Source organism: Castor canadensis, chromosome 8 (assembly GCF_047511655.1).
Source record: "Castor canadensis chromosome 8, mCasCan1.hap1v2, whole genome shotgun sequence".
NCBI classification, from domain to species: domain Eukaryota; kingdom Metazoa; phylum Chordata; class Mammalia; order Rodentia; family Castoridae; genus Castor; species Castor canadensis.
The window spans coordinates 18670133-18694379 of NC_133393.1; the positions used below are offsets into that span (position 1 = coordinate 18670133).

At 51.0% G+C, this 24247-nt stretch overlaps 2 protein-coding genes across 5 annotated transcripts in view; one reads left to right on the forward strand and one right to left on the reverse strand.

Moving 5' to 3' along the window:
- The first annotated feature begins 244 nt into the window (after window positions 1–244).
- Window positions 245–14146, forward strand: Ccdc167 (coiled-coil domain containing 167). Of its 2 annotated transcripts, XM_020175921.2 has the most exons (4): window positions 245–327; window positions 11842–11936; window positions 12164–12216; window positions 13800–14146. In XM_020175921.2, the coding sequence occupies exons 1-4, from the start codon at window positions 286–288 to the stop codon at window positions 13901–13903; spliced, it is 294 nt and encodes a 97-aa protein (XP_020031510.1). In that variant the 5' UTR covers window positions 245–285; the 3' UTR covers window positions 13904–14146. The 2 variants fall into 2 exon arrangements, with proteins under 2 accessions (XP_020031510.1, XP_073938396.1); XM_074082295.1 differs by lacking the exon at window positions 12164–12216.
- A 1180-nt stretch (window positions 14147–15326) lies between these two features.
- Cmtr1 (cap methyltransferase 1) overlaps window positions 15327–24247 on the reverse strand; it is a 39795-nt gene continuing 30874 nt past the window's right edge. For 2 of the 3 annotated variants that reach the window (XM_074082287.1, XM_074082289.1), the window contains 9 exons: window positions 24110–24178; window positions 23057–23188; window positions 21941–22063; window positions 21233–21324; window positions 20478–20546; window positions 19116–19163; window positions 18319–18431; window positions 17571–17679; window positions 15327–16820 (listed from right to left, as the gene is read on the reverse strand). In XM_074082287.1, the coding sequence (XP_073938388.1) occupies window positions 16664–16820; window positions 17571–17679; window positions 18319–18431; window positions 19116–19163; window positions 20478–20546; window positions 21233–21324; window positions 21941–22063; window positions 23057–23188; window positions 24110–24178 (912 nt within the window). In that variant the 3' untranslated portion in view covers window positions 15327–16663. The other variant, XM_074082290.1, reaches the window with a different exon arrangement.

Below are 24247 nucleotides of genomic sequence, written 5' to 3' on the forward strand. Positions count from 1 at the left end.
AGGCTCTCATTGATGAATAGCCACTTCCACCCACGGTTGAACCAAGTCATGGATCTTCCTCAGGCCTTATCCATTTTCCACTCTCATCCTAAGGCCTCAAACCAGAGGCTGCCCCTCACAAACATGGCCGTATCCAGCGGCCGCGCCCCTCATCAAGATGGCGACGGCAGTAGTCCCACCTTTCTCTGCCTCGCTGACCAATGAAAGAGACGCACGAGGACTTGCGCGTGCGTAGTGCGGCTCGGTGGGCGTGTCCAGCACCGACTGGGGATCCCGGCAAGCAACATGACTAAAAAGAAGCGGGAGAATTTGGGTGTCGCTCTAGAGGTGAGGGGAGAGGGCGGAGTCGGGTAATGGGTCCGCCCGGCTGGAAGGTTGGAGAGGGGGCCGCAGTGAGGGAGCGAGGGCGACGCGGGCCCGGGATAGGCACGCGAGGGGCGAGGGGCCCAATGGGACACCCAGAAGTGAGGAGGCACAAGGAAGAAACCCGAGGCAAGGGGAATCCACAGGGGAAGCGACACGGGGAGGAACCCCAAAGAAGCAGGGCCCAGAAGTGAGGGGACCCAAAGGAGAGGACGCGGAAATTAGGAGGAGCAGAGACAGCCAGGTAAGTGAAGAGTAGCCAGAAGGGACACACAGGTGACGCCTAAGGAGCAGGGACCTGAAGATGGGGGGACCCACTGGGGAGGGAGCCCCTACCCTTCAGTGTTTTACTGCTGACCTGAGTACCCTGAGATGGGACATTTCCCTCTAGGGTACGAGTCTTGTGGCTTGGACATTATTTTGAGAACCTTTGAGCATCTGTAAAGAGAATTCTAGAATTAGTGATGTTACCAAGGGCTTAAAAGTGGTCTACCGCCTATGGAAAAGAAAGAGGAGGGCAGCACGTGGAGTCACTACTACAGGCCTCTTTCACTTGCCTTCTCCACTAAAATGAGGATAGCGAGATTTCAAGTAGGATCCATGGTGGCACAGGCCCGAAATCTCAGCACTGGGGAAGCTGATGCTGAGGATCAAGGAGTTCAAGGCCAGCCAGGGCTACATAGGGAGACCTTCTTTCTTTCCCTCCCCCCAAAAACCCCACAACAACAAAATAAAATCCACGTTGAAGTTGTAGGAGTGATGGATTAGAGAATCGAGCCCAGGTGATCTTCCTGGAAGTGGGACTTGTTTCCTCTTGGAGTTCCCCTGGAGCACCCTCCCAAAATACCAGACAATAATCTTCTTTAGGCTTACTACTAGTCTGTGATTCTCAAAGTTAAGAATGCAAATGAACCACCTATAGAACTTGCTAAAAAGGGAGGGCCAAATTCTTCCCCCATCCCAAGGAATTCAGTAGCACCAGGTCAGGTGTGCATCTTTAACAAGCCATGCATGCCTGTGCTGAGGCAGGTGGTTTTGTAGCCCTGCTTCCTTGTAAAATATCAGCCTACTTAATAGGAAAAAAGTCATTGGAAATGTGACTCTCCTTCGAAAAGAGAATAGTGTACGAATGGTGAAATGAGTTGTCACTATATAGTGTGAAGAGTATAGACTTTATAGGCTGTCTTAGGGCACAGTAAACTGTGATAACAGAAATCCCAAAACTCAGTGACTTCAAAAACAAAGTTTCTCATTTTCTCTAACAGGCGAGAGAGGGGGTTAGCAAACTTGGGTATAAAGAGTCCGACAGTAAATATTTTAGGAATTGTGGGCAGAATGGTCTCTGTTGGAACTACAGTCGATCCTTAGTATTCACTGATTCCAGTCTGCCTACTGGCTAAAGTTTATTTGTTGCCCCCAAATCGATACTCGAAGCATTTTTGAGGTCATTCACAGCCAAATAAAGAGTGGCAGGAAAAAAAAAAAAAAGTCACCTGAGATCCAGCTAAGGTCAAACAAGCGATGGTCTGCCTTTACTAGAGGGGACCTACTGTAAGCAGATGTCCTTTTTATGGTCTGTTTAGTGCCATGTTTTTTTGCATTTTTTTATTGGTGAGTCTGCTCAAATGGCCCCTATGCATAGTGATGACTAGTGTTCAAAGGCTGCCATGTGCCTTGTTAGAGAAACGTGGGTTTGTAACTCAGCCCTGAGAGGTACTGTTGGTCACTAGTTTAGTGTCAGTGAAGCAACGTTCAATAAAATCTCTTTAAACAGAAACACATGCAAAACAAAGCTTTATATGAATTAGTTGAGAAAAATGTATGAGCAGAACCTCCCAAGAACCTAACCTGTATTTGCAAATTCAGTGTTGGCTCAATTTTAAAGAACCTAATTACCCTGAATAATGAGAACCACCTGAATTCAGATAGGCTGTCTTAACAAAAAAGCAGCCATGGGCAATATGTAAGTGACTGGGTGTGACTCTGTTCCAGTAAAACTTTATTTACAGCCGGGCCTGGTGGTGCACTCAGGAGATTATGCAGGAAGATCTTGGGCTGACACTAGCCTAGGTTATGTACTGAAACCCTGTCTCAAAAAGACAACTAAACAAAAAGCTCCCACTCCACCCCGCCCCCCCCCCCCAAAAAAAAACTTCATTTACAAAAACAGGCAGTAACCATGTTTGGCTCACAGGCCCTCATTTGCCATTCCTTGGCTTAGAATACCTGGACTGTGGTGGTTCTGTCAGATTCTTTGACTATGGGCCTTGTTATCACCTTGTCAATAAAACCAGAATACCCTCCATTGACATGTCTTTTGGCAGAGAGAGAGAGTGGAAGAGGTAAGTGCCCACTGTCTTAAGGATCCTTGGCACAAACTGCCCACTTTCATGGGCAAGAACTAAGACGTGTGGCCCCAGTAAGTGCAAGGGGGTTCTGGGAAATCCACCAGAAGGTCTCATGCCCAGCTGTAACTTGCTTACCACAGAAGAAGGTGTTGGCATTTTGTATAGACAGCCTGCAGTCTCCACTGCCCATCCCCTCACCTAACAGTGTGGCTGAGACAATTAAAGGAGATATACATATAAAGTGCCTAGTGCATGCCTGGCACAAGGTGGGTAGTTAGTAACAGTAGGTTGCCTTTGGAGTTCTTTTGCATCTGTCTGCCATGGCTGTGGCAACCCAGTGTTTGGGCCTTAGTTTCTTTATCTGTAGTGTGAAGAATTTGAACTCCACTGGGTGTTACAAACTGACCAACTGTGTCCAAACAGAGATAATGGATGTCTTTTGTTTCAGTTTTTAGTTGAGTTTGATTACGCATATATTCTTAGTGCGGTATTCTGGGCAGATTCACCCTTTTTTTTTATCCTCTTGAGACCACTATATGTATTTTTATAGATACTTACATAGGTATTTAAAAATACATATAAATATATTTGCCCTCCCTGTCTCTAAGTTACTTTTTGCTTGGTTACTCAAGGTTTTGAGATCTGTAACTCTGCTTGGGAAAAGCCTGGCGTCTGGCTGCCTGCCTCCTTGCTCCTCTGTCGCCCCAGAGGGCCAGAGTATTGAATGTGCACTGACGCTGAGGAGCAGTAGATATTGTGCTCTTATTAAAAGTCATGTGCTCAGAGCCAATGAAGTGGTGATTTAATCAAAAATGTTTGTTAATCTGACGAGTGCAATAAACCCCCCACAAGTGAGTGATCTCTCAGCACCTGCAAAGTCTCCACTTGTAATGAAGCAATTACCAGGCAGGCGGCACTCACCCAAAGGCTGGAGCGGCCCAGCTGCACTGGGCAGTCACCTCCTAGGATAGCCAAGGCACCTTCTAGCCTCCCCCGCTCATGGTCCTTTTTGAGGCCTTTTTATCCAACTCATTTGCCACCTTGTGAGATCTGAGTCGGAAATAACTGGCTGTTAGTTTTAGGTTCTGAGAGTTTATTCTGAATGATTTCTCATTTGAGATGAGAAATCTCTGGCCCTGACTTTAATGTGTGGGAGAAGAGAGAGGTTGCACTTCAATCTAAATGGATAGGAAGATTTTGGCCAATACATAATTTGTTTTTACATCTCTGGTAGTAAAATACCTGGTCATTGCACTTTTCTTTTGTGGCTAGACTGTTTGACCTGGTGTCTTTAGATGTTTCACTGGCCGGTTGATCTTAAGTTATCAGATGTGTCTTAGCTGACATCTTAACAGGGATAACTTGGTAACTTGGTTGGATTTGATCCACAGTGCAAAAATCTTATTACTTAGAAAAGCTTTTGTCTACAAGTTACAGAAAGTTCACCTTACGGACTTCAGCAAATAGGAGTATACTGTTTTGCCCCATAGAAGTTTGTAGGTTGGTAGAAATTTGAACCACTTGCACTGGTTCAAAGCTCAGCTATATCTAATAACTGATACCTAATATCAGGGTTAGTGTTTCTGCATACTTTAGCTGTGTCCTCATAGTCATAAGATAGCTGCCACAACTCCAGACATCATTTTCAACGTTAAGTCAAGGAGAAGGAGAAGAACTGGGCTCTGGTGGCTCACGCCTATAATCCTAGCTATTCAGGAGGCAGAGATCAGAAACATCACAGTTTGAAGCCAGCCTGGGCAAATAATTAGCAAGACCCTATCTTAAAAAAAAAAACCCATCGCAATAAAGGTCTGGTGGATGGCTCAAGGTGTAGGCCCTGAGTTCAAGCCCCAGTACCGGAAGAAAAAAAAAAAAAAGAGAGAAAGAAAGAAATAGCAGCACTATTTGTCCCTTTTACTAGCAAAGCATAAGCTTTCACAGGAGCCTTCCAGCTGATTTCTGAACATCTCATTGGCCAGAACTGGGTTGTGCATGATTGACTCCAGCTGCAGTGAGACTGGGAAAGCCCCTTTTCTGCTTTTCCTACTTCTGCAGTAGAGGTGCGTGGAGGAGGAGGGGCTGGGAGTCAGTGCTGGACTAACAGTATCTGTAGTAAGGAATAAAAGTCAATGGGAGGGCTGGTAGAGTGGCTCAAGTGGTAAGAGTGCCTACCTACCAAGCATGAAGCCCTAAGCTCAAACCCCAGTGCCGCCAAAAAAAAAAACCAAAACCACAAAAGTCAACGGGAATCATTTAAAATTCTCTGGAATCCTTACAAGGAGAAAGGACTGTTGATCACTCAGGAGAGGTAGCAGGCTGAGGGGAGAAAATGGCCTAGCTAGAATGAGCACCAGGAGGAAGGGAGTCGCTTGACCCTGTGATTATAATCAATGCCAGCCCCTGCCGTAGACCCCACGGGGCAGAGGGCAGAAGTAGGAATTGTGGGTGAAGTCGGTCTCAGGAGGCCCGGGACAGGCCTGTGCAGAAGGCTGCAGGAACCAGTTTCCTGAAAACAAGCAGCTAGTGGCCGTCATTAAATATGTGCCCGCTGACCTGAGTGGCAGGAGGCGGCACTGGGTGCTGGGTGGGCAGAGGTTAGGAGCCGGCAGTTAGAGCTGTGGTGCTGGGAGCAGCCGGCCAGGAGATGGGAGAGGCCAGCTGCATGGGGGCTTTCAGGGCCTACTGACCATTAAATGAGCCTTACCTGCTGCAAGCTAGAGCGACAGGTCGCCACTGGGCAGGTGATTTCTCCCAGCAGCCTGCATCTGGCTCCGCTCCACTTGATGGGGTCAGGAGACTAAAACCTCATTACCTAACGCGGCTGGATGGCGGCATGTATGGAGTGGCTGTTTGCCAGCATCTTAATTAATGAATTCATGAGGCATGGGGTGAATGCCAGTTCTTGAAAAGTGCTTGGAGCCTTTCAGCGATGAAGAAGCTTGTGCTAATTTATCAAAAAATATATATTGGGAGAAAGAAAACAAACCCCCAACAACACTTTAGCCCAGGGGCAGCTGAAGACTTCAGGCCAGCCTGACCCTCAGCTGGGCCACCAGGGCCACTCAGCCTCCTCTCAGCCACTGGGCCTCAGACCTGGCCTCAGACCTTGTCCAGAGAAGTGATGACTGCCTGGGCCCACTCTGCTCTTCCTGAAAATTGGTCATTGATTAAAAACTGGGAAGGCTGACTGTCTTCATGGGCTCCACCGGGAGAGAAACTTCTGCGGCCTGTTGATTTGGGGAACCACGGACAGAGGTTCATCTTCTGCCTCCACAGAACCAGATGGGCCGCTGCCTCAGAAAATCCTCCAAGGCAAGTTGGGGGAATCAGCCCTTTGGGGTTTAAAGCTGGCCACCTGGAGAATTGAGACCCACGGCCCCATGTGACTTGGCTGTGCGGCCTGGAGGCCCCAGATGGAGAGTCCTAGCGCTCTTGCCAGGGACCATCTGGGCCAGTGCTCTGGCTGCTTTACCCATTATAGTAAATGTCCTGAGGCCTCCCAACATGCGAAAATGAGTGGATTTCCACAAACTGGGCTCCCAGGCTGCTGGGGCTGAAGATGAAACAGCTGACACCACTCTCCAGGCTGTGAATTAGCAAGAAGGTGAAGGCTTTTTGATACCCTTTGGGGAGGGAAGGGTTTATCAGACTCAGCTAGCCCGCCCACGCTTTTCCTTCTCCAAACTGAACCTATTTTGCATGGATTTGGGAGCCTGCTTTGACAGTTTGGCAATTTGGGGGAGGGTGCCTGGGGTGCTTGTGAAGCGGGGAGTCAGGCTCAGTGTGAGGATAATCACTGCACTTCTGGCCTCTGTGTCTCAAATCACACAGATCTCAGGCAGGCTGTTCCTCAGCAGCACATACGAAGCAAAGCCTGGCACAGGGTCATTCAGAGTGGAGGATCTGTTAAGCCAGCCCAACACACTTCATGGGCTGCAGCTGGGGTGTGGGATGATTGTTTCTAGAGCACATCTTTGTTGTGGATGTTTGCATGAGGGATGTGGTAGAAAGAGGGGGAGCCCAGCAGCAGAGAAACCCAGACTCAGACTGGCCTGCAGGGAGTCTGCTCTGTGCAGTGACAACAGCCCTTCCTTGCAGGGTGGATGTGAACACAGGAGTGCATACATGCAGGGGCCCGCACCTTGGGAGGTTGTGCCTGGGGTTTGGCATTGCTTAGGGCTGATATGTTTCTGCTTTCTAATATGGGATGATGGTTAAGAGCACAGACCTAGACCTCTTACCTCCTCCATTGATAGTCTGTGTGATCCTGGACAAGTTACTTTATTCCCATGGGTCTGTGTTTTCTAGCTGTGAAATTCAGGTGTTCATTATACCTCTTGCCTCTTTTCTTCTGAGCCTCCCGTGAGTTGAGTGTCTGGTGTGTGGGACATACTGCAGAAATTACCGTTATGGTTTCTTTTGTGTGGGCTTTTGGTTTCCAGACAGTGCTTTGACTCACCCTGTGTCATCCAGACATGGGAGACTCATGACTTGATCTCGGCTCAGATACCCACCACCCTACTCTTTGTTAGATGTTCTCAGTGCACAGCCAGGACCTGACCATGCAAAGGTGGGACGTGCGTAGGACCGAAGCCTGGCCCTGGAGGCAAGCCTGTTCCCAGCACCCTCGGTCACTTGCTGGCCGAAGATCCTGAGGGCAAGGCTTCAAGGAGACAGGAAATGATTTCCTAAACTAGAAAGCAGAGTGGGCCTTGTGACACAGAGCCAATCCCGAGGGTGCCTCTGCCCTTTCCTGGAAGAAGGCCTGGCCCTCACAGTGGCTCACTAGGCAGAGGGCAGAAAGCCACCTCCCAGCTATCTAGGTGCTCTGCGGGAGCCCCATTCAGCCACCTTCAGTAGGAGAATGGAGTGAGCGACAGCCTGTGGCTCTGCTGATTCCTGCTTGTTGTCAGAATAAAAGCTGCCTGTGCCCCATCCCGGCAGCCAGACTTGGAGCGGGCACCCCGCAGGGCCTGCCCTGACCAGTGTGCTCAGGCACTTATCTGTGCAAGTGGCACAAGGCTCCCTGCCTCCGAAGAGCCTCACTGGGGCTTTGATTCCTGGAGGCTACACACTGAAAAGATGCCTCACAGGGATTTCAGAGGAATCTTACAGTTTCTCTTAACAAGTGGTTTTATGGCATATGGGACCCCAGGGAGACTTGCCTAAAGCTCTGAGAGTAAGGTGATATTCCCCTATCAGGCAGCAGAGGGATTGGGTTTATTTGGCTCTGGGCTGTGGAGTTGCCAGCTGCGGCCCGGGGCAGACAGCCTCAAGCTTGTGGCCAGAAGGCTCTGGGAAGCTGCAGGAGGAGCTCCTGCCCCTGGTGACTGGCAGGAAGAAAGCCTTTCTTGTACTTGGACGTGCCAGCAGGACCAAGGCCCTACTTGGCTGCAGCCTTGTCCCAGCTTCTGTTAAGCCCACCACACAGCCTGCCTTCAACCCTTCTCATCCTGTGAAACCTCCCACTCAAGGCTGTATCCTGCCCAGGTAGTGAGAGGCAGCTGTCCTTCCCTGATTGACTGCTCCGGCCTCCTTCCTGGGCCTCTGCTAAACTACATTGCCAGGGCCTCCCTTTCGACATGCAGAGTCTTCCCCATTCCCTGCCTTACCTGCCTCCTTCCCCTCCACCCTTCCCATGTTCTGTTTCCCTGAGTCCCAGCAGCAGTCCCAACAGCAGGTTTCAGCCACTGCTGGCCTCTGGGTCAAGACCCTGCACACTCACCTTCCTGTGTCTGTCTCGGTCCTTCAGACCACCTATGCAGGGGTTTGCATGGCACCTCCTGCCACCAACTTCCTATTTCCTGGGTCACCTGTGCTGCCCTGCCTCCTGTGCTGGCTCACCTCAGTGACTTGACACCATGCTACTTTCCCTTTGTAACAGTAGCCCTGGGTTTTCTGAGTGTAAATACAGCACGCACATGAGCACCTTCAAGGCGCCCACGCTGCCTTTGCTGTTTGTGTTTTATATGGACAGTTACAGCCAGTAATGTTGCCCCTTCCTTATCTTTCATACCCTGACCCTAATGCCCATGTCTTCTGGTTATTGCTGTCTTGTCCTGTGTTGCCTTTAATCTGGGGGTGGAGTGACCACCCACTACTGATTTGGACTGGGTCATCTGCAAAGTGCATAATCTGTGTGAATATAGTTGAGAGTTGACTGAAAATTTCCAGCTAGGGACTTTAAGGCCCATTTTCTGATTCCCTCGTTTCTGGACCCATCTTACTAGGTCAGCTCCGTTCTGCAGCCATCACTCTGGACCCCAGTCACAACTGAAGGAAGCCTGCTGAGTCCCTCCCTACCACCACTGAGGTCAGGTTCCCCATTGTTATAGCTGCTGAGAGGGGCCTCAGTTTTACAAGTCTGCCAGGTGTTTGGTAGCCAGCTTCCTTAATCAGGCCCAGCCCAGACCCAGCAGGGTCACCTTCTAAGGATGGGTGTGTGGCCTGCTGAAGCGCCCCTGATAGTCCCAGCCTCCCTTCCCTGGACCCACATCAAGCAGCTGGATCATTAAGAAGGGGAACTTGCTGTTTAGTAGGGAATAGAGCGCTGTCAGCAGGGCATAAATATTCATAGAGGGAGGTTAGAACTTGAGTCCCTAAAACCTTGATTTGTGTTCACCCATTTAAGCCTCATTAAAAAGTGGCAAATGAAAGTGGGGATATTTAGTAGAACTGCAAATAAATTGGGCTTATTCAGATAAAGGCTCCCAACTGCCAGTCCCTTAGGCCCTGTCCAGAGCATGATGGCAGATTGGCTTGGCCACTTGAGATTTGCCAGGCTCAGTTGTAAGGTTTTGCTTAGCATGAGTTCCTGGCCTTGCTCTGGGGCAGTTACCACTTGTTTGGGTACCTGGTAGCCTTCCAGTGGTGTTTAGGGATGGAAATCCCCACCTTTTCTCTCCCCAGAATGACTTGCAAATCTGGGCCTGGACCAGGAGCAGCAGGGAGAACTGTAACCTAGGACTGAGGCTTGGGTCTGTAAGTTATGTGCATGAGTGAAAGTGCCAGTCTAGGTTTCTCCTTCCAGCTTCTGTGGGCACGAGGGCAAGGATTTGGAAGCCAGTTGTTACATGAGACCTGAATCAACTGTCCCCAGCGCCAGTCCACCCATGCCAAACCGCCATTCCAGCCACAAATACAAAAGGTGCAATAGGCCCAGCCTTGTGGTAGACCCAAAGGAGACAGGTTGCCTTCTAGGATAGGAGCTACAAACTTAGGCATTTTCAGCCCTACATGGGGCTCTCAGGGTTTGGACACAAATGGGGCAGCTTCATGTATGTTCCTTCCACCTTCCGAAAGGACAGACTGCCAGGGGAAGGTTGGTGTCCCTCCAGCGAAGGGCAGAGGAGGAGGTAGAGCATCAGGAATTAAGCTTTATTTGGGATCCAGTCTGGAACTTGGGGCCCTGGTTGTGGCTTCTTTCTGTTGGTGGTGGGGTTTTTGTTTTTTTTCACTACTGGGAGTTGAACTCAGAGCCCTACGCTGGCTAAGCAAGTAAGTGCTCTACCACTTAAGCTGCACTCCAGTCCCTGACTGGTTTCTGTGCCATAGAATGACACAGGGGCTGGGCTGTGTTGAGGAGCACTCTGTGAAAGACAGACCCCATCATGACCTGAAGCATGGCATCAGGCTGTTGCTGTCCCCCAAGCCTGGTCTCCCCAGCGTTAATTCCCTGCAGTGCAGGTCTCAGAAGGCCTCTGGCCTCCCCAGGGACAGCCTCATCTTTTGGCTGGAGCTGTTTCCCAGGACAGCTCTTTTTTTTGGGTGCCCATTTGCAGAGAAACTACACAATTAAGTAGGCAGTTAACTCAAGACTCTGCACTTGCTCCCTCCCACAGGACCCTGAGCTGGAGTGGGCTGGGACTATAGGGAAAGGGAGGATGGTGTGCCTTCTGAACTAGGCCTCAGGAAGAGGGACAGTGGCTGCCCTAGAAGTGACTAGAATGGGTGCTGGCCAGGGTGGGGGCAGAGACCCAGACACTTCAAAAGCAACTCTCCTGACCCCAGCCCAGAATGCCTGCCTGGTCCTGGACTCTGACCAACCTTCCTGAGATCCAGGGTTCTCATTTGCAGGGGGCAACTCCAGAAAGGAATAGAGGAGAGAATTGGCCCCACTGTGACTACTCAGAAAAGTCACTGCATTTGGGCAGCCCATCCTCCCATTTGTGAAAAACATTTGTTATCTGTCCCAGGGATGTGGTGAGACTGGGTGAAGTCAGACATCGGAAATGGGATGTGATGTGGCTCCAGTGAGCTCTTCAGCCAGCTGCTGTGCAGGGCACAGCCCTTGCACCCCGACCCTGAAATCTAGACTCCTGCCAGTAGGCCCAGACCCAGAGAGACACCTGGAGCCAGAGGAACAGGGAAATGGACTTGCAAGGACAAATATGTGACACCAGGACCCTGGTTGGATAACAGAGGCCAGGATTTTACAAACCACTTTCCTACAAGTCAGATATTTCCCCCAGGAGCACATCTCTCAAACTAATCAAGACAAACGGGAAAAGGTATACTTGGCAACCTGCCTTTCAAGAGTTTATATTTCACCACACAAGTTATACTTTCCTTGATGATAGGCAATGTTTTTGCATAAGAACCAAGTTAGAAAGAAATACAAGAGGTTTGGAGTTGCATTTTTTCACTAATTTTTATCAGTTCTCACAGAAAAATATCTATTCTCAAAATTTAGATTATGCTGTTAGGATGAAGTTTGTCAGTGAACACCTGCTTTGTGTCCTTCCCAGGTTTGCAGGCGTGGGAGCTCCACGGTGCTCGTGTGTCAGGGGCTGCCTGCGGAGCAGGACCTGCAGTGTGCAGGGCTTCGGTGGCCCCTGTTGTAGGCCCAACTGGGGCGTTGTGCTGAGCTGACAGCTGACCCAGGGGCTTCTCCTCTCTGCCCCGAACTCTGCTTGGTCCAGAAGATAGGACAGCTGTAACACCCACTGCCCTGTTTCCACGGGGTGCTTAGGCTGATAGCTCATCTGAAGCACACAGTGGTAGAGAACATTAAAACAAAGTCACTCCAGGGAAGGCAGGACTAGAACAACTGCCCAGAGGCTCCCTCAGAGATCCCAGTGTTTTGAAAGCTGCAAGGCTCTGCAGCCCACCTGCCTGCTGTCTATTTCAGATCGATGGGCTAGAGGAGAAGCTGTCCCAGTGTCGGCGAGATCTAGAGGAGGTGAACACCAGGCTCTACAGGGCAGAGCTGAGCCCAGAGGACAGGTAATGCTTCTGCTCTACCATTCCCCTCCCCCATCCCTGCCCTCTGTATCCGCCCTAGGCCCCCAAAGTAAACTGAATCAATCAATCCCAGGCAGATTGGGGTCCCTAGCTTCTGTGGCTTTAAGACCTGAGCCCTTGCCCTCCTTGTTCAAACTGCCCTTGTGTGTAACTGCTCCTCAGGGGAGACTGAGAAAAAGGGCTTGAGCCATAAAACTTCCCTCTCACAGGAGGTCTCTGGAGAAGGAGAAAAGCAGCCTGATGAGCAGAGCTTCCAACTATGGTAAGAAAGTAAGTTTCCTTGGGCCCATCCCCCAGCCCCAGGGTTGAGGAGTCAGACAGCCCTGGGGAGCCAGATGAGGTGTCAGGGAGCCAGCCCCCAAAAGGCTGCAGGAACCAGCCTCCTGGAAGGAGAGCTGTTTTGTTCTTTGTTCCAAGGGAGGAAGAGGGCCAGTGATGGCTCTTCCTCTCTGGGATGAAGGAGTGTGGTTGCAGCCAGGTCCAGAAGAGTCTCATGTCCACCCAGACTTTGGACATCTGTCCTCCCCCAACCCCGCCTCCCACTCCCTTCCAGAAACACCCTGCAGTGGGAGTGGAGCAGTGGTGAAACAGGACAGCCCCATTCAGAAGCGCTCTAGTGGGTAGAGCAATGCTGCCCCCTTCTGGGGACTGGAGGCAGAGTCCCGGCAATATGAGCAGCCCCTTGCCCTCAAAGGCCAGGAGGAAAATGGCCTGCTGGAGGCTCTTCAGATTTGTCCCCTGTTCATTCCTTCCCTAGGGGGGCCAGGTCTGGCCAGAGAATTGCCCAGAAGAACCAGTCTGAATCAACATGTGGCTGAGGCGTGGGGCCCAGTCTCACCTGCCCACAACTGGGCATGGGTAGGGGTGAGTGGGGCCTCAGTTTCCCTTTAAGCTTAGCAATTTCACTCAGAACTGCAGCATCACCAGTTTAACCCTCAGAGTGCCAATCATCACCTACCTACATGTCAAGAATAGCAGGACTGACTTCCTTTAGAGTTGAGGCTGCCTGCCCATTTTATCCTCTCTAGTTCCTGCTTAGCTGGGCACCTGGCAGAGGACAGGAATTCAGGAGGCCCTCAGAGGTCTCAGCTTTCCTGAGTTTCTAACTGGCCAGAAGAGACTCCTGGAAGGATGAGCACCACAGCCCACCCCGTGATGGGTAAGGGGCCACACCTGGTGATGTTATGCCAACTTTAATCTTTGGCTTTCAGCTGAAGCCACTTGGGTTGACCCCTCACACCCCAGCTGCACTTGAAGAGGAATGACTGAGCAGAATTTGGTATCAGGACTGTTACGTTAGCCCAAAATCTGTAGCTAAAGGTTATGAGGATTTGGGCAGATAGGGATAGGGCCATGTTTATAGATAAGAAAGTAGCTTAGTCTACGGCCACACCACCCTGAACGCGCCCAATCTTGTCTGATCTCGGAAGCTAAGCAGGGTCGGGCCTGGATAGTACTTGGATGGGAGAAAGTGGCTGGGATAAGGACTGGTTTGAGGCCAACCTTGGCATAAAAAGTTACCAAGATCCCATCTCAACCAATTAGCCGGTCATGGTGACACACACCTGTTATCCTAGCTTCATGGGATGCGTAAGTAGGAAGATCATGGTCCAGACTAACCCAGGCAAAAGCCACACAGCTCTACTTGAAAAATAACTAATGCATTAAGGACTGGGGCATGGTGCCTGCTTAGCAAATGAAGCCCTGAGTTCAAAACGCCAATACTGCCAAAAATGAAAAAGTATCTGGGAGACACCTCTATCTTGAGCTATGTCCATCTTGGAAAGGGAGAAAGTGGCAGATGGGCCTAACCTCTGCCTCATTCCCACCTTCCCTTTTCCTCAGAGAAGGAGCTGAAGTTGCTTCGGCAAGAGAACCGGAAGAACACGCTGCTCTCTGTGGCCATCTTCCTCCTCCTGGCCCTGATCTACGCTCACTGGACCATGTGAGTTTCAGATTCTCTCAGCTGGTCCCTGCTTGCTCTCAGCTCCCTGCTCAGGACCAAGCATTCCCTTCAAGTTCAGAGGACCAAGGTGCCAGGCATCCTTCTCCCCACACCACATGCTCAAGGGAGACTCTTGCTGACCCAGCCCCTGTGGCCCTGGCCTGCTGTGGGGCTGGATACCTAGAAGGACATGCTTAGGTCTCCTGGAGCCAAAGGAAAGGCAATAAAGAATACCAGCCCTCCCGTCTGCTGAGTAAACATTGCGGGATGCTGCAGCTGAGGGGCAGCAGGGCAGTCTGGTATCAAGGAAAAAGAGCTGTTCGTAAGTTCTTGGTGTCGAACTCAGAAGGGTAAAGGCAAACCTGGGAAGGCAAACAGACATCATGCTGCATGCCCACTCCCTACCAAGTAAGCTGCATGCCCTCCCAGTCAGTGCCGTGGCCTGTAATTATGGCAGAAAAAATACATGCAGTGAAGGGCAACTCTGGGACTCATAAAGTGGTGGTGCAGAGGTCCCAGGGGAGTGCGGAATTAATCCATCTTCAAGAGGCAGGCAGGGCTAGGTGGTCTTGAAGAATAAGTAGGCAGCAAGAGCCATGGTAATGAACAGACTGACTTATGGTGACAGTGGCCAGTAAATTAGGTAGGGTTTGCATGCAAGAAGGGTGAGGCTGATCAGAGGGGAGGGGACTGAGACAGGAGCAGCAAACAGACATTACCCACTGCCCTGGCACACCTCAACTCCACTCCAGCACTGGGCAGGCGGGAAAGACTGGGTGCTACAGTAAACAGCTCAATGGTGAGGGCTGGGACAGAATGAGGAGAGGAACGCTGTTAAAGCATCAAGATGGGGTTCCTGTGGTCAGGAGAGGGAGTCCAGCAAAGTGTAGGCAGGCATAAGGGGAACCAACACCAGGTCACCAGGTGGAGAAACTCACCCTAGAGTGGAGAAGAGAGGGACCGCTGGCATGTGCACATCTGCTCAAGCATGGGCAGAATGGGCCCTGGCCACCTAGGAGGGGAGACTGGCCAGGGTCAGCAACACTGTCCCTTCCTTCCTCCCATTCCCAGTCTAGTGAAACTAACTGGTCTGACATCTCTGTTATTTTAAGTCACACAGACTGATCCTGGCTTGTCACAGTGCCCCCACGGAGTGAGCTGTGTGATTTATATAAGAGAGGGAATGTGTCCCCTGGCCTCCTGTAGCTGGAGGTTCATTCATCCCCCACCTCGTTGGGCTCCCTCTATAGCAGCAAGCAGCAGCCCTGGGAGCTTGGACAGGCTCCAACTAAACAGACGGTTCTTTCTCCCCCTCTTCAAGTAGAGCTTCCTCTCCCTTCACCTCCAGCCCAAACTGTTTCATCCAAGCCAGTCCCCAATCACAAGGCACTAAAGACAAACGGCCCCAGCACACAGACACACAAGCATTAAAAATATGTTTATCTTTAATGATCCAAGATTCTGCAAGACACACTGATATACCCAGAACTGGGTGGAAATACAGCATCTCAGAGGTGCTGCTGCCAGCTTGGGGGGGCCAGGGCTGACTGGAGAACCCCCCGTGGTGGAGTCAATTCCAACCTCACAGGAGCCTCAGTGATCCATCTCCATGGAAACCAGTCTAGCATTGGGATGGGGGCTCTAGGGAGCTGGCATGAATATCTCTGAAGCATTCCCCATCAAAAACAACTGCAAGTGCCCTCCCCCACCCAAAAAGGCCACCCAGCTTGCCCTCCTCCCTCTTCACCAAAGTAGAGGAAATGGAGTGACCACAGTATGAACGAAAACAGACTCTATCTACTAATAGAGGAACAGGGTAGCAGAACTCAGAACTTTAGAACTCTGCCATGACTTGAGGGTGGCCAGGGCAGGGTGGCATGTGGTTGCAGGTGCTACAAAAACCCAACCCCGAGGTAACCCATCTGCTACTGGGGAAGAGCAAAAGGCAGGTCTAAAAGGCTGCCTCCTGTTTTAGAGCTGCCAACATTTGGATCAAAAGGGCGGGCCTGGAAAAGCTCTAGTTACAGCCAGTACCAAAGACAGCACAACCTGGATCACAATGTGGTATGAGGGACATCAGGCCCACATGCCTCCTTCCTGGCCTGCCAGAACTATCCGAGGTTCAGGCTGAGTACTACTCCAGGAAGGGTGAGGAAGGAGACAAAGTTTTCTCCAACATGGCATCAAAACAGAGCAAGTAACAAAAACCTTGATTTGTACAACAGCTGCTCCCGGCCAGCTCAAGGCAGTGTGCCTCCACATACTCAAGGTTTGCCCAATAGAAGTTGGGCAAAGCACAGGCCTACACGTGGGACTCAGAAAAGTGGGTCTACAGCCTACCACTCTGACATGTCCTCCACCAGTCCCACATGCCCTAGGCACTGACCACAACCCTGCCTCAGGAGCAGCTTCCTTCAGGTTGAGTCCTGTTGGGGAAACAGTTTCCAGGTAGGTGTCCCAGAGTGAAAATGTGTCCTCTGAAGGCCCCAAATAAGCTCCTCAGAGATGGAGAGGGGCCACCGCCCTCATGGCCAGGCTGAGCACTCTCCAGTCCCTTCCCAAGAGGTGATGGAACCAGCACTGCAGACCCTGGGAACACAGTGCCCTGCCTTGGGGAATGCTGGGGCACTTGGCAGAGGCACAGACTTCCACAGCCCTCAGGTGCTGTGTGTTTGTGTGTGTGTTAGGGGTGGGGGGAGTTGTTTTGTTTTTTTTGGTGGCACTGGGTTTGAACTCAGGGACTCATGCTTGCTACGCAGGCACTCTACCGCTTGAGCCATTCCACCAGTCCAGCACTGTGCCTCTGGATGAAAGAAAGGACGTCCTCTTTGGACAGCTTATCTGGGTCCTGCGGCTTCTGGGAGTCGTGCACACGGATGCCATCTCCCCACTCCCAGAAAAGCCGGCCGTAGTAGCAGATGCTGGGAAGAAGTGTGGGGAAAGAGGTCAGAATGCTGCACCTAGGTGACATGGGTTCAAGAGAATACCAGCCCACCCCTGGCAACCACAACTTAGGGGATGGGTGTTTTCAGTGTGTGTCTTCAGGAGATAATCTGTTGATGAGCAGTTGAAGGTCTTTTGGCAGCCAATGGGTACCCAGGAAGCCCCAACTTCTCTGTGCTTCCCAGAACCACTCTTCCCAACAAACAGCTGCTGCTGCTTAACTGCATCCAATGGACGCATAATTACTGATATTCCAGGATTATCTGTCTGGGCTTTTCTGACAGAATAGTATCAAAAAAGTGGGGTGACAGAAACAAGTATCAGTGGCTAAATTTAGGTACATTTGTGCTACTGTCAAAACTATGACCAGTTATCTGGTAAATGGATGCTGGATACTGAGTCCTAAGGGGCAAGGCCAGGGGCTCTCACCTTGTTCCCAACACCAGACCAGTGTCGGAATGTCACGCAAGGAGCAGCTGCTCTATAGACCAATGCCTACCCTGGTGGGCCTTTCACCCCAGGACCCCCCACCCTCCCAGCAAATTGAGGCATTGCTCTCACTGAGGACAGTACGCAGGCTCAGCCACACCTTTCTGGGGAGGGATGGGGGGTGAACTGTGTTTCCAATCAAGACAGAATCATCCACTCTCATGGCAGGCAGCCTCAGCCCTACAGTGTGCCCAGGAGGGCTGGTTTCAGAAGGATGTGGGGCGGCTTGGAGTACTCACTGAAATGGGGCAATGGAGTCTGTCGGGAGGTCAAAGGTGGAGTTCTTGGTTTTCTTGTTGTAGAAGAACTTCCTCTTCGTGCTTTTGCTGAATGCCATAGTCCAAGGCTCTGACAGGAGGAAGAAGGGAGGAGCTCACAAAAGGACAGAGTACCCATGGGGGTGGGTCTGGCCAACGCAAGGGTACCTTTCTTCCTCCTGTTCTTCCCTTCCCACCTCCCTCCAAGAGCAATGGGGATGCAACCTCCATCACCAGCCTAAAGAGGCTCAGGAGGGCTGGGGATGTAGCTCAGTGCTAGATCACTTGCCTAGCATGCCCAAGGTCCTGGGTTCGATTCCCAACGATGCAAAAAACAAAGGGGCTCAGGAAGAAGATTGAGATTGTTACTTCTCATCGGCCCCAACCTAATCCTGTCCACCTGCCACAAGGGTAGTATCTCCAGCCTACAGGGACACAAGAGGACAGTGGCCAAGCTTGCCTTTCTGGCCTTGCTACTGCCCTCTGAGGATACCATGTAGACATCTGCAAGTTCATCTTCTCTTTCCCTGGCCCAAATCCCAGGGCCACCAAAAAACAGAAAAGGCCCAGGGAACACAGTGCCCAGACACCTACCTCAGAGAAATGACAGTATGGCTGCTTCTCACCTTAGCAGGGAGCCTATAGCTCTGGCTCAGGCAGGGTCTGAGCCAATCACCTCTACTGGGGAAATGGTAGGGATGGGGACAGGGTACAGTCACTCATCACTTACCGTTCATGGTCCGGACGATGTAGAGGCCTGTAGGCACAAAGTGCCGGTCATCCCTTCCCGTGTAGCTGAGCTTCGGAGTGCCACTGGAGCCCTTGATGATCTTCATTTCTAACCTGATTAGATTTCCCCAGGTACGTGTGCACACAGGGAGCGAGACAAGAGAATAGGTGCTAACATTAGTCTAGCTACAAGCACAGAGACCTAAGTCAGTCACTCTGAACTCCCAACCAAGCAATGAAGGCAAGGGAGTGACAGATGACCCTGCTGCTATTGCTCTTTGGGGAGCTTCAGGGTGACACTATTAAAAGGGACACCTGGGACGATGAATGCCACTGGGTCTTTAGCCCACCACCCACAGCATTGCTGTGGCCATTGGAGAGCTCCCACAATGAGACTCAGGTCTGCGAGCACCCCACACTGTGGAGAATCTAAAGCCTCATTAATGCCCTTCTGCCCCCTCCAGGCTCAATCTCACTCTCAGCACTGGGAGCTGGGATTTATAGTGTTTCAAGCAGCTTGCTGCTCTGCCCCTCACAGGGACAGTCGTAGCTATTACAGCATCAATAAGCCAGTATTTCTGCCTCACACACCCACCCTGCTCCCCTCCCGAGCGGTGCTGAGTCAGCTCAGCCTAGAGCTCTGGGCTGCTGTGGGACTGCATGGAGGCAATGAGTGGGGGATGGAGGCAGCACCAGGACCAACTCCTACGTTCTGCTACAATCAGAACAAATCCTGACTTGGCCATGCCCCCACCCCAACTCTCCTCAAATCCCCAGCTCACTGGATGAGTTACTCACCTGACAAAAATCTTCTCCATCTCCTCTAGCCTGTATACTTCCTTCACCCTGGTTGGGGGGGAGGAGAACACATGGACAAGGCTGCCTGGACAAGGCTCATCCAGGGTGCAGCTGGCAGGAAGTGTTACACCTGCCCTTGCCCTCTGCTTCAGGCCCTCACTCCAACCACCAGCCCACCTGTGGTACTGCTGTTCTACACAGATGAACCCTGGGTTTCAAAGACGCCACACAAGCCCACCCTGAGGCAGTGGGGGAAAGGGAGCACAGTGGCTCCTGAAGACAGGAGAGAAAGGGAAAAATGTCTGCCAGACAAAACTCTTGCCAGTTCGCCTATTCTCAAGTTACCTTACTGTTACCAGAGGACAGAAATCCAAGGACCAGGCTCTTGGTCAGGTCTGTCTACAGAGACTTTAGACCTTCCTATAGCTGAATTATTCTAAATAGTCCTATTAGCCACAGAGGTCCTGACCAGGGTGCAAGACTCCTGTTTGATGCCTAGCCTCCAGCTCTCACACTCTGGGGGCCCTGAACCTGCCTGGGACCTGCTCTTGGCAAGATAACCAGAGATCTAGCAAGCAGCTAAGTAAGAAAGGCAGGACCCAGGACCTGGTCAGGACCAGGCAGATAGGGAACAGTAAGGGGCAGACAGCTTGCTTTTAGACTTTCACAGGACAGCTACAAAGTTCATTCTCAATAATGGATTTAATTTTAATGAAATTTACATTAAAATGAATAAAAATGACATCAATAAAACACGAATAAACACCTCAGTTTCCAGTAACATAAAACCTCAAAAAGCAGGGCTCTGCAGTGCCCTTTTGGTAATGACCTTAAGACCTGGAGAAGTCTGCTCTCCATCTGTCTTCTCCCTGGCTATTCCCTCCTTCCTCTACCCCAAGACCTGGAACTTTCACGCCACCTAACATCATCACAGATCCTGGTTTTCTCCCAAAGCACCGAGGATCCCGCACTCTTGAACCATCCTTCTTTTCATCATCAAGCTCCTATTCCCTCAGAACTCTTTCCTTACCTGCAAAAAAATGACAAGGCCAGGTGCTATGCCAACAACACTCAAGTGTGAATGAGTGACCATGAAGTGTATGAGGGTGCTCAGAAGCACATAATCTTAAACTCTCCATGCCTTAGCCTGGAATGAATTACTACTTGCGGACGTTTGCCACTGTGCCAGACAGGACAGAGATAGATTCTGGGGTGAAAGCCAACTACCTAATGCCCCTCAAACGTCTAGCAGCACCAATCTTGCCTGGTCCCCTCCACTGAACCCTCCCTGGACAGAAGCAGGAAGTAGAAAGAAGCAACTGCAAGCGGGGAGGAGGGAGGAGGGAGGTCATATGCGCTCACCTGATGGGATTCATGTCAGGCCGGCTGGGCTTGGAAACGGCTTTCACAAATTTCTCAGCAAGCTGAATTCTACAATCCAAACGGAGTCCCTCAGAGGCCAGCAAGGGGCCGTTGCCACCATCCTTGCCCCAGCGCATTTCCATAACCACAGGGGGAAGACCTAAGTCTGTACAAAACTGCCCCAAGCAGCAGCCATTCCCCTGGAGACCCACCCTGCCCTTTTCAGGGCCTGTTCTTTCTACTGTCGCCTTCACCATGCCCAATTCGGTCTGGGTTCTAGCCTTTAAATTTCACTGTGTCTTGGCTGGTTCTCCTCAAGTACCCCTTCAGATGTGCCCAGTCACCTTCACTAGAGCTTCAAGTATTCTTATTGTGTCTGCACTGTTACACCAGATCAGGGACAGCAACTTAAATGGGACTATCTCAGCACTGGGCATGTTCTTCAGAGATCCTCCCTCTTCCCCACATGGTCACCCTCTTGCTCAACCTTAACACGAACTATCACCTAAATCTGAGCACCTATGGCAAGATGGAGCACCCTGTTATCTATGACAACGAAGACCCAAGCCCTGGCAAACTGAAATGTCAACACCAAGTTCTTACCCTGCCCTTGGGACCAGCCAGTGCGTGGAAAAGGGAAACTCAAGACAAGCGGTCCACAAGCAGAGAGAGAAGGGGCGGAGCCTCAGGAAGCTGCTGCCCAGAGAGCTGCCCCCACCCACCCTGCCCTCCCTACCCAGGGGCCCGGATCAGACCGCTGGTTGAAGTGCTGTTCCCGAACATCGCTGCCGTTCAGCACAAGGACATCGAGGATGTGGATCGCACTGATCTTCCGCTGAGCCTTCCCCTAGAAGGACAAGTACTCTGACCCACTATGCCCACCGTGGCCTCCACTCCACTACAGCTGGGGAAGGGAAGGGCCTTTAGAACACAGTGCATTTCTTTGCCTCCCTCCCAGCTCATCTTCAGACTGGTCTGGGCTTCTGAGCAGGGGGCAATCCAAGGTAATGAGTGCAGAGCCTCCAGGAACCTTAAACCCAGTGAGGTTGGTGCCATGCTGCTCCAGCCAGGGCTGACCTCCACCCAGTATCACCTATCCCCACTGACTGCTCTCAGTGTCATCCCTACAGCTATAATACTCAGAGCTCCTGGGAAATGGCAAATCTTCTTTCCAAAAGGATTCCTAGTGGGGAAAAAAAATAAACTAAACTAGCTAAGAAACACCCATTAGGCTCACCAGGGCCCTGGATGTACAAAGACGATCATGGTCTCCTCCGACACACTTGGAGACTGTTCCTTCCTACCTGAGTCAGGCAACTGCTCAAGGAGAAGGAGTAATTACCAAACCTTTCCCCAGCCCCAGGCCCTGTCAACCACCACACAATGTAACTAAAGGCAAAGGGCTAGGCTCAGCTGTGCCCCTGTCCCCTTGCCACAGAGCTGACATGTGAACCATCTCTGACCTCCCCTTTTAGTTCATGCACGATTTCCACAGACAGCAGAGTGTCTCGGGGCAGTTCTGTCTTCAGGTCCAACTTCACCCAGCGGTCTGACTGGCGGCCATCCCATGTGTATATCTGGGACTTCTACAGGCAGAGAGAAAGGGTGAGCATGAGGACTGAGGAATGACAGGCTCAGCTCTCAAAAGGGCTTTTACTTGGCAACTACAAGCTGAAGGGGTTGGGAAATGTCAGAAAACGAGACGAAGTTTGTTAGACTCTCTCTCCACCGAAAAGAAGGAAAAACCAAACTGGTCCTGCTAATAGGAAACAGGTCTGGGGCAACTTTCAAATGACCTTAAACCATGACTAGTGAGCCTCAAGAAAAATCCAGCTTGATGTATGTTGGAGGCCAGGGCTTGGGGTGAAGGAAGAGGAGAAAGTAAGAGTACGCAAAAGTAGTAGCTGGTGGTCAGGGGCAGGTGGTTCACACCTATCATCCTGGCTACTCAGGAGGCAGAGATGAGGACTACGGTTCAAAACCAGCCTGGGAAAATAGTTTGCGAGACCCTATCTCAAAAAAAAAAAAAACCCATCACAAAAACGGGCTGTTGGAGTGGCTCAAAGTTAAAGGCCCCAAGTTCAAACCTCAGTACCACAAAAAAAAAAGGAATGGCTGGGGAAGATCAAATTACATGGAAAGACAGGCAAAGTTGAAATAAAATGCGATGACTTCACCTAGTAAGATGCAGAACTTACTGTGACCCTCCCTCACCTCATTTTAGCTTTTAAGGACCCAGGGAAAGGGGTTTCTTTGCATGACAGGAGAAGACATAGGGGGGTGGTGGTGTTGCAAAGCACTGGCTACATGGGTTTAGCCAGGTGCTGACCATACTTCTGGGCTGGGAGGTCTACATCCCAAGAAAAGCAGCAGCATTCCCTTTAGCAAGGAAGAGCTGAAGAAACATGTGAATAAATGAAAGAATAAACGAATTACTGTTGGTGAACTCAGAGGAAAAAGGAAATAAAGTTTCAAGAAATACCTCTCTAGGGCCAAAAAACTTCAGTGCCAACAGAACACATGGAGTATGACCAGCGTTGCCACCACCCTGAGCTGTAGGAGGCCAGTTGCAGACTTACCCCGAGACCAAGGAGGAACTTCTGCTCACTGCCAGATACCATACAGCGGTAGTCTAACACAGGGCGAATCTTCTCCAGGGTTTTGGAGGTGAGCAGCGTGGGCTTATAGCTGAAGATGTCGATCTCAGTGCCCTGCAGCACAGGTAAGAGGAAACACTGCTGGGCTGGAGGCAGGCCTGGCAATACAGGTGCCTGTATGGGCTGGGCAGGCTGGGAGAGGCAAGGACAGGAAGCACCTGCTCTCGGGAAACATGCTTCCCTTCGCCCTCTTCGCCATGTAACCAAGCACTAAATGGGATCTATTTCCATCTGCCTGGAGTGTTCCTCTAGAACCTATTAGGAGAGGCTGGGAAAGGAAAGAACCCAAGTCTCCAAGTACAGATCGATTTACGAGCTATAAGGAAATGTCACCAGAATATAAAAGCCACCCCTGAAAACAAGGGTTCTTCAGCAGTTGAGAGCAAGGAGTGGTATCTCCACTCAGAAAAATGTGCATATTATTCTTCTGGGGCCACCTTGAGCCTCACTCTCCAGTCCCTGACCCCCATAAAACTGGCACAACAGCCCATGATCTAAGCCAGATTTAAATAAGCCCCAGGAAAATCTGGAGGCTGGTGACAGAAATAAGCAGGCCAAAGAACTCTGAGGACTAGTTCACCAAAAATAGGCCAGACACCCTGGGGTTAGGCTAGCCCTGCAGATGTTCCTCTGGCTACTCCACTGCCCTTAGGCAGGAGATAGTCTTAACCATTCCACACCCCACATCTCTTCTGTAGGCAAATCCCACAGGACACTTGAACTGGCCAGGGCGTGACAGCCAGCACCATCTTTGGGTGGCAGGAAGGCTGAGCACAGAAGCACATCTCAGGACAGGTATCTTGTCAGCCTAACGTGCTCTTGGGGAACTCTACATCCTACACCAAAGGTTCCCACCTGTAGGACCCTAGTACAAACCCTCAGAGCCCACTTTCCTGGAGGCCACTGAACGCATCTGCAGCCTCAGTAACACCTTCCATACCTAGAGTAAGACTTCACTACAGGAAATGGTCTTACCTGGATTAGCTCGAAGAACTTCGATTTTGGGTCTGAGGAAGAAGGAGCAACTCGAGCCTGATCTGGGATCTGAAAGGAGAAATCAAAGGGTTTTGACGGTCAAGTGCCTTGTTGCTCACGGAAGAGTGTGGAAGAGTG

What these genes read in the sequence shown, in the direction of transcription:
- Ccdc167 (XM_074082295.1), top strand. Translation starts at nt 286, where the DNA reads ATGACTAAAAAGAAGCGGGAGAATTTGGGTGTCGCTCTAGAG. An exon ending in ATTTGGGTGTCGCTCTAGAG is followed by an intron (nt 328 to 11,841) that starts GTGAGGGGAGAG and finishes TGTCTATTTCAG; the next exon opens with ATCGATGGGCTAGAGGAGAA. An exon ending in GAGCTGAGCCCAGAGGACAG is followed by an intron (nt 11,937 to 13,799) that starts GTAATGCTTCTG and finishes CCTTTTCCTCAG; the next exon opens with AGAAGGAGCTGAAGTTGCTT.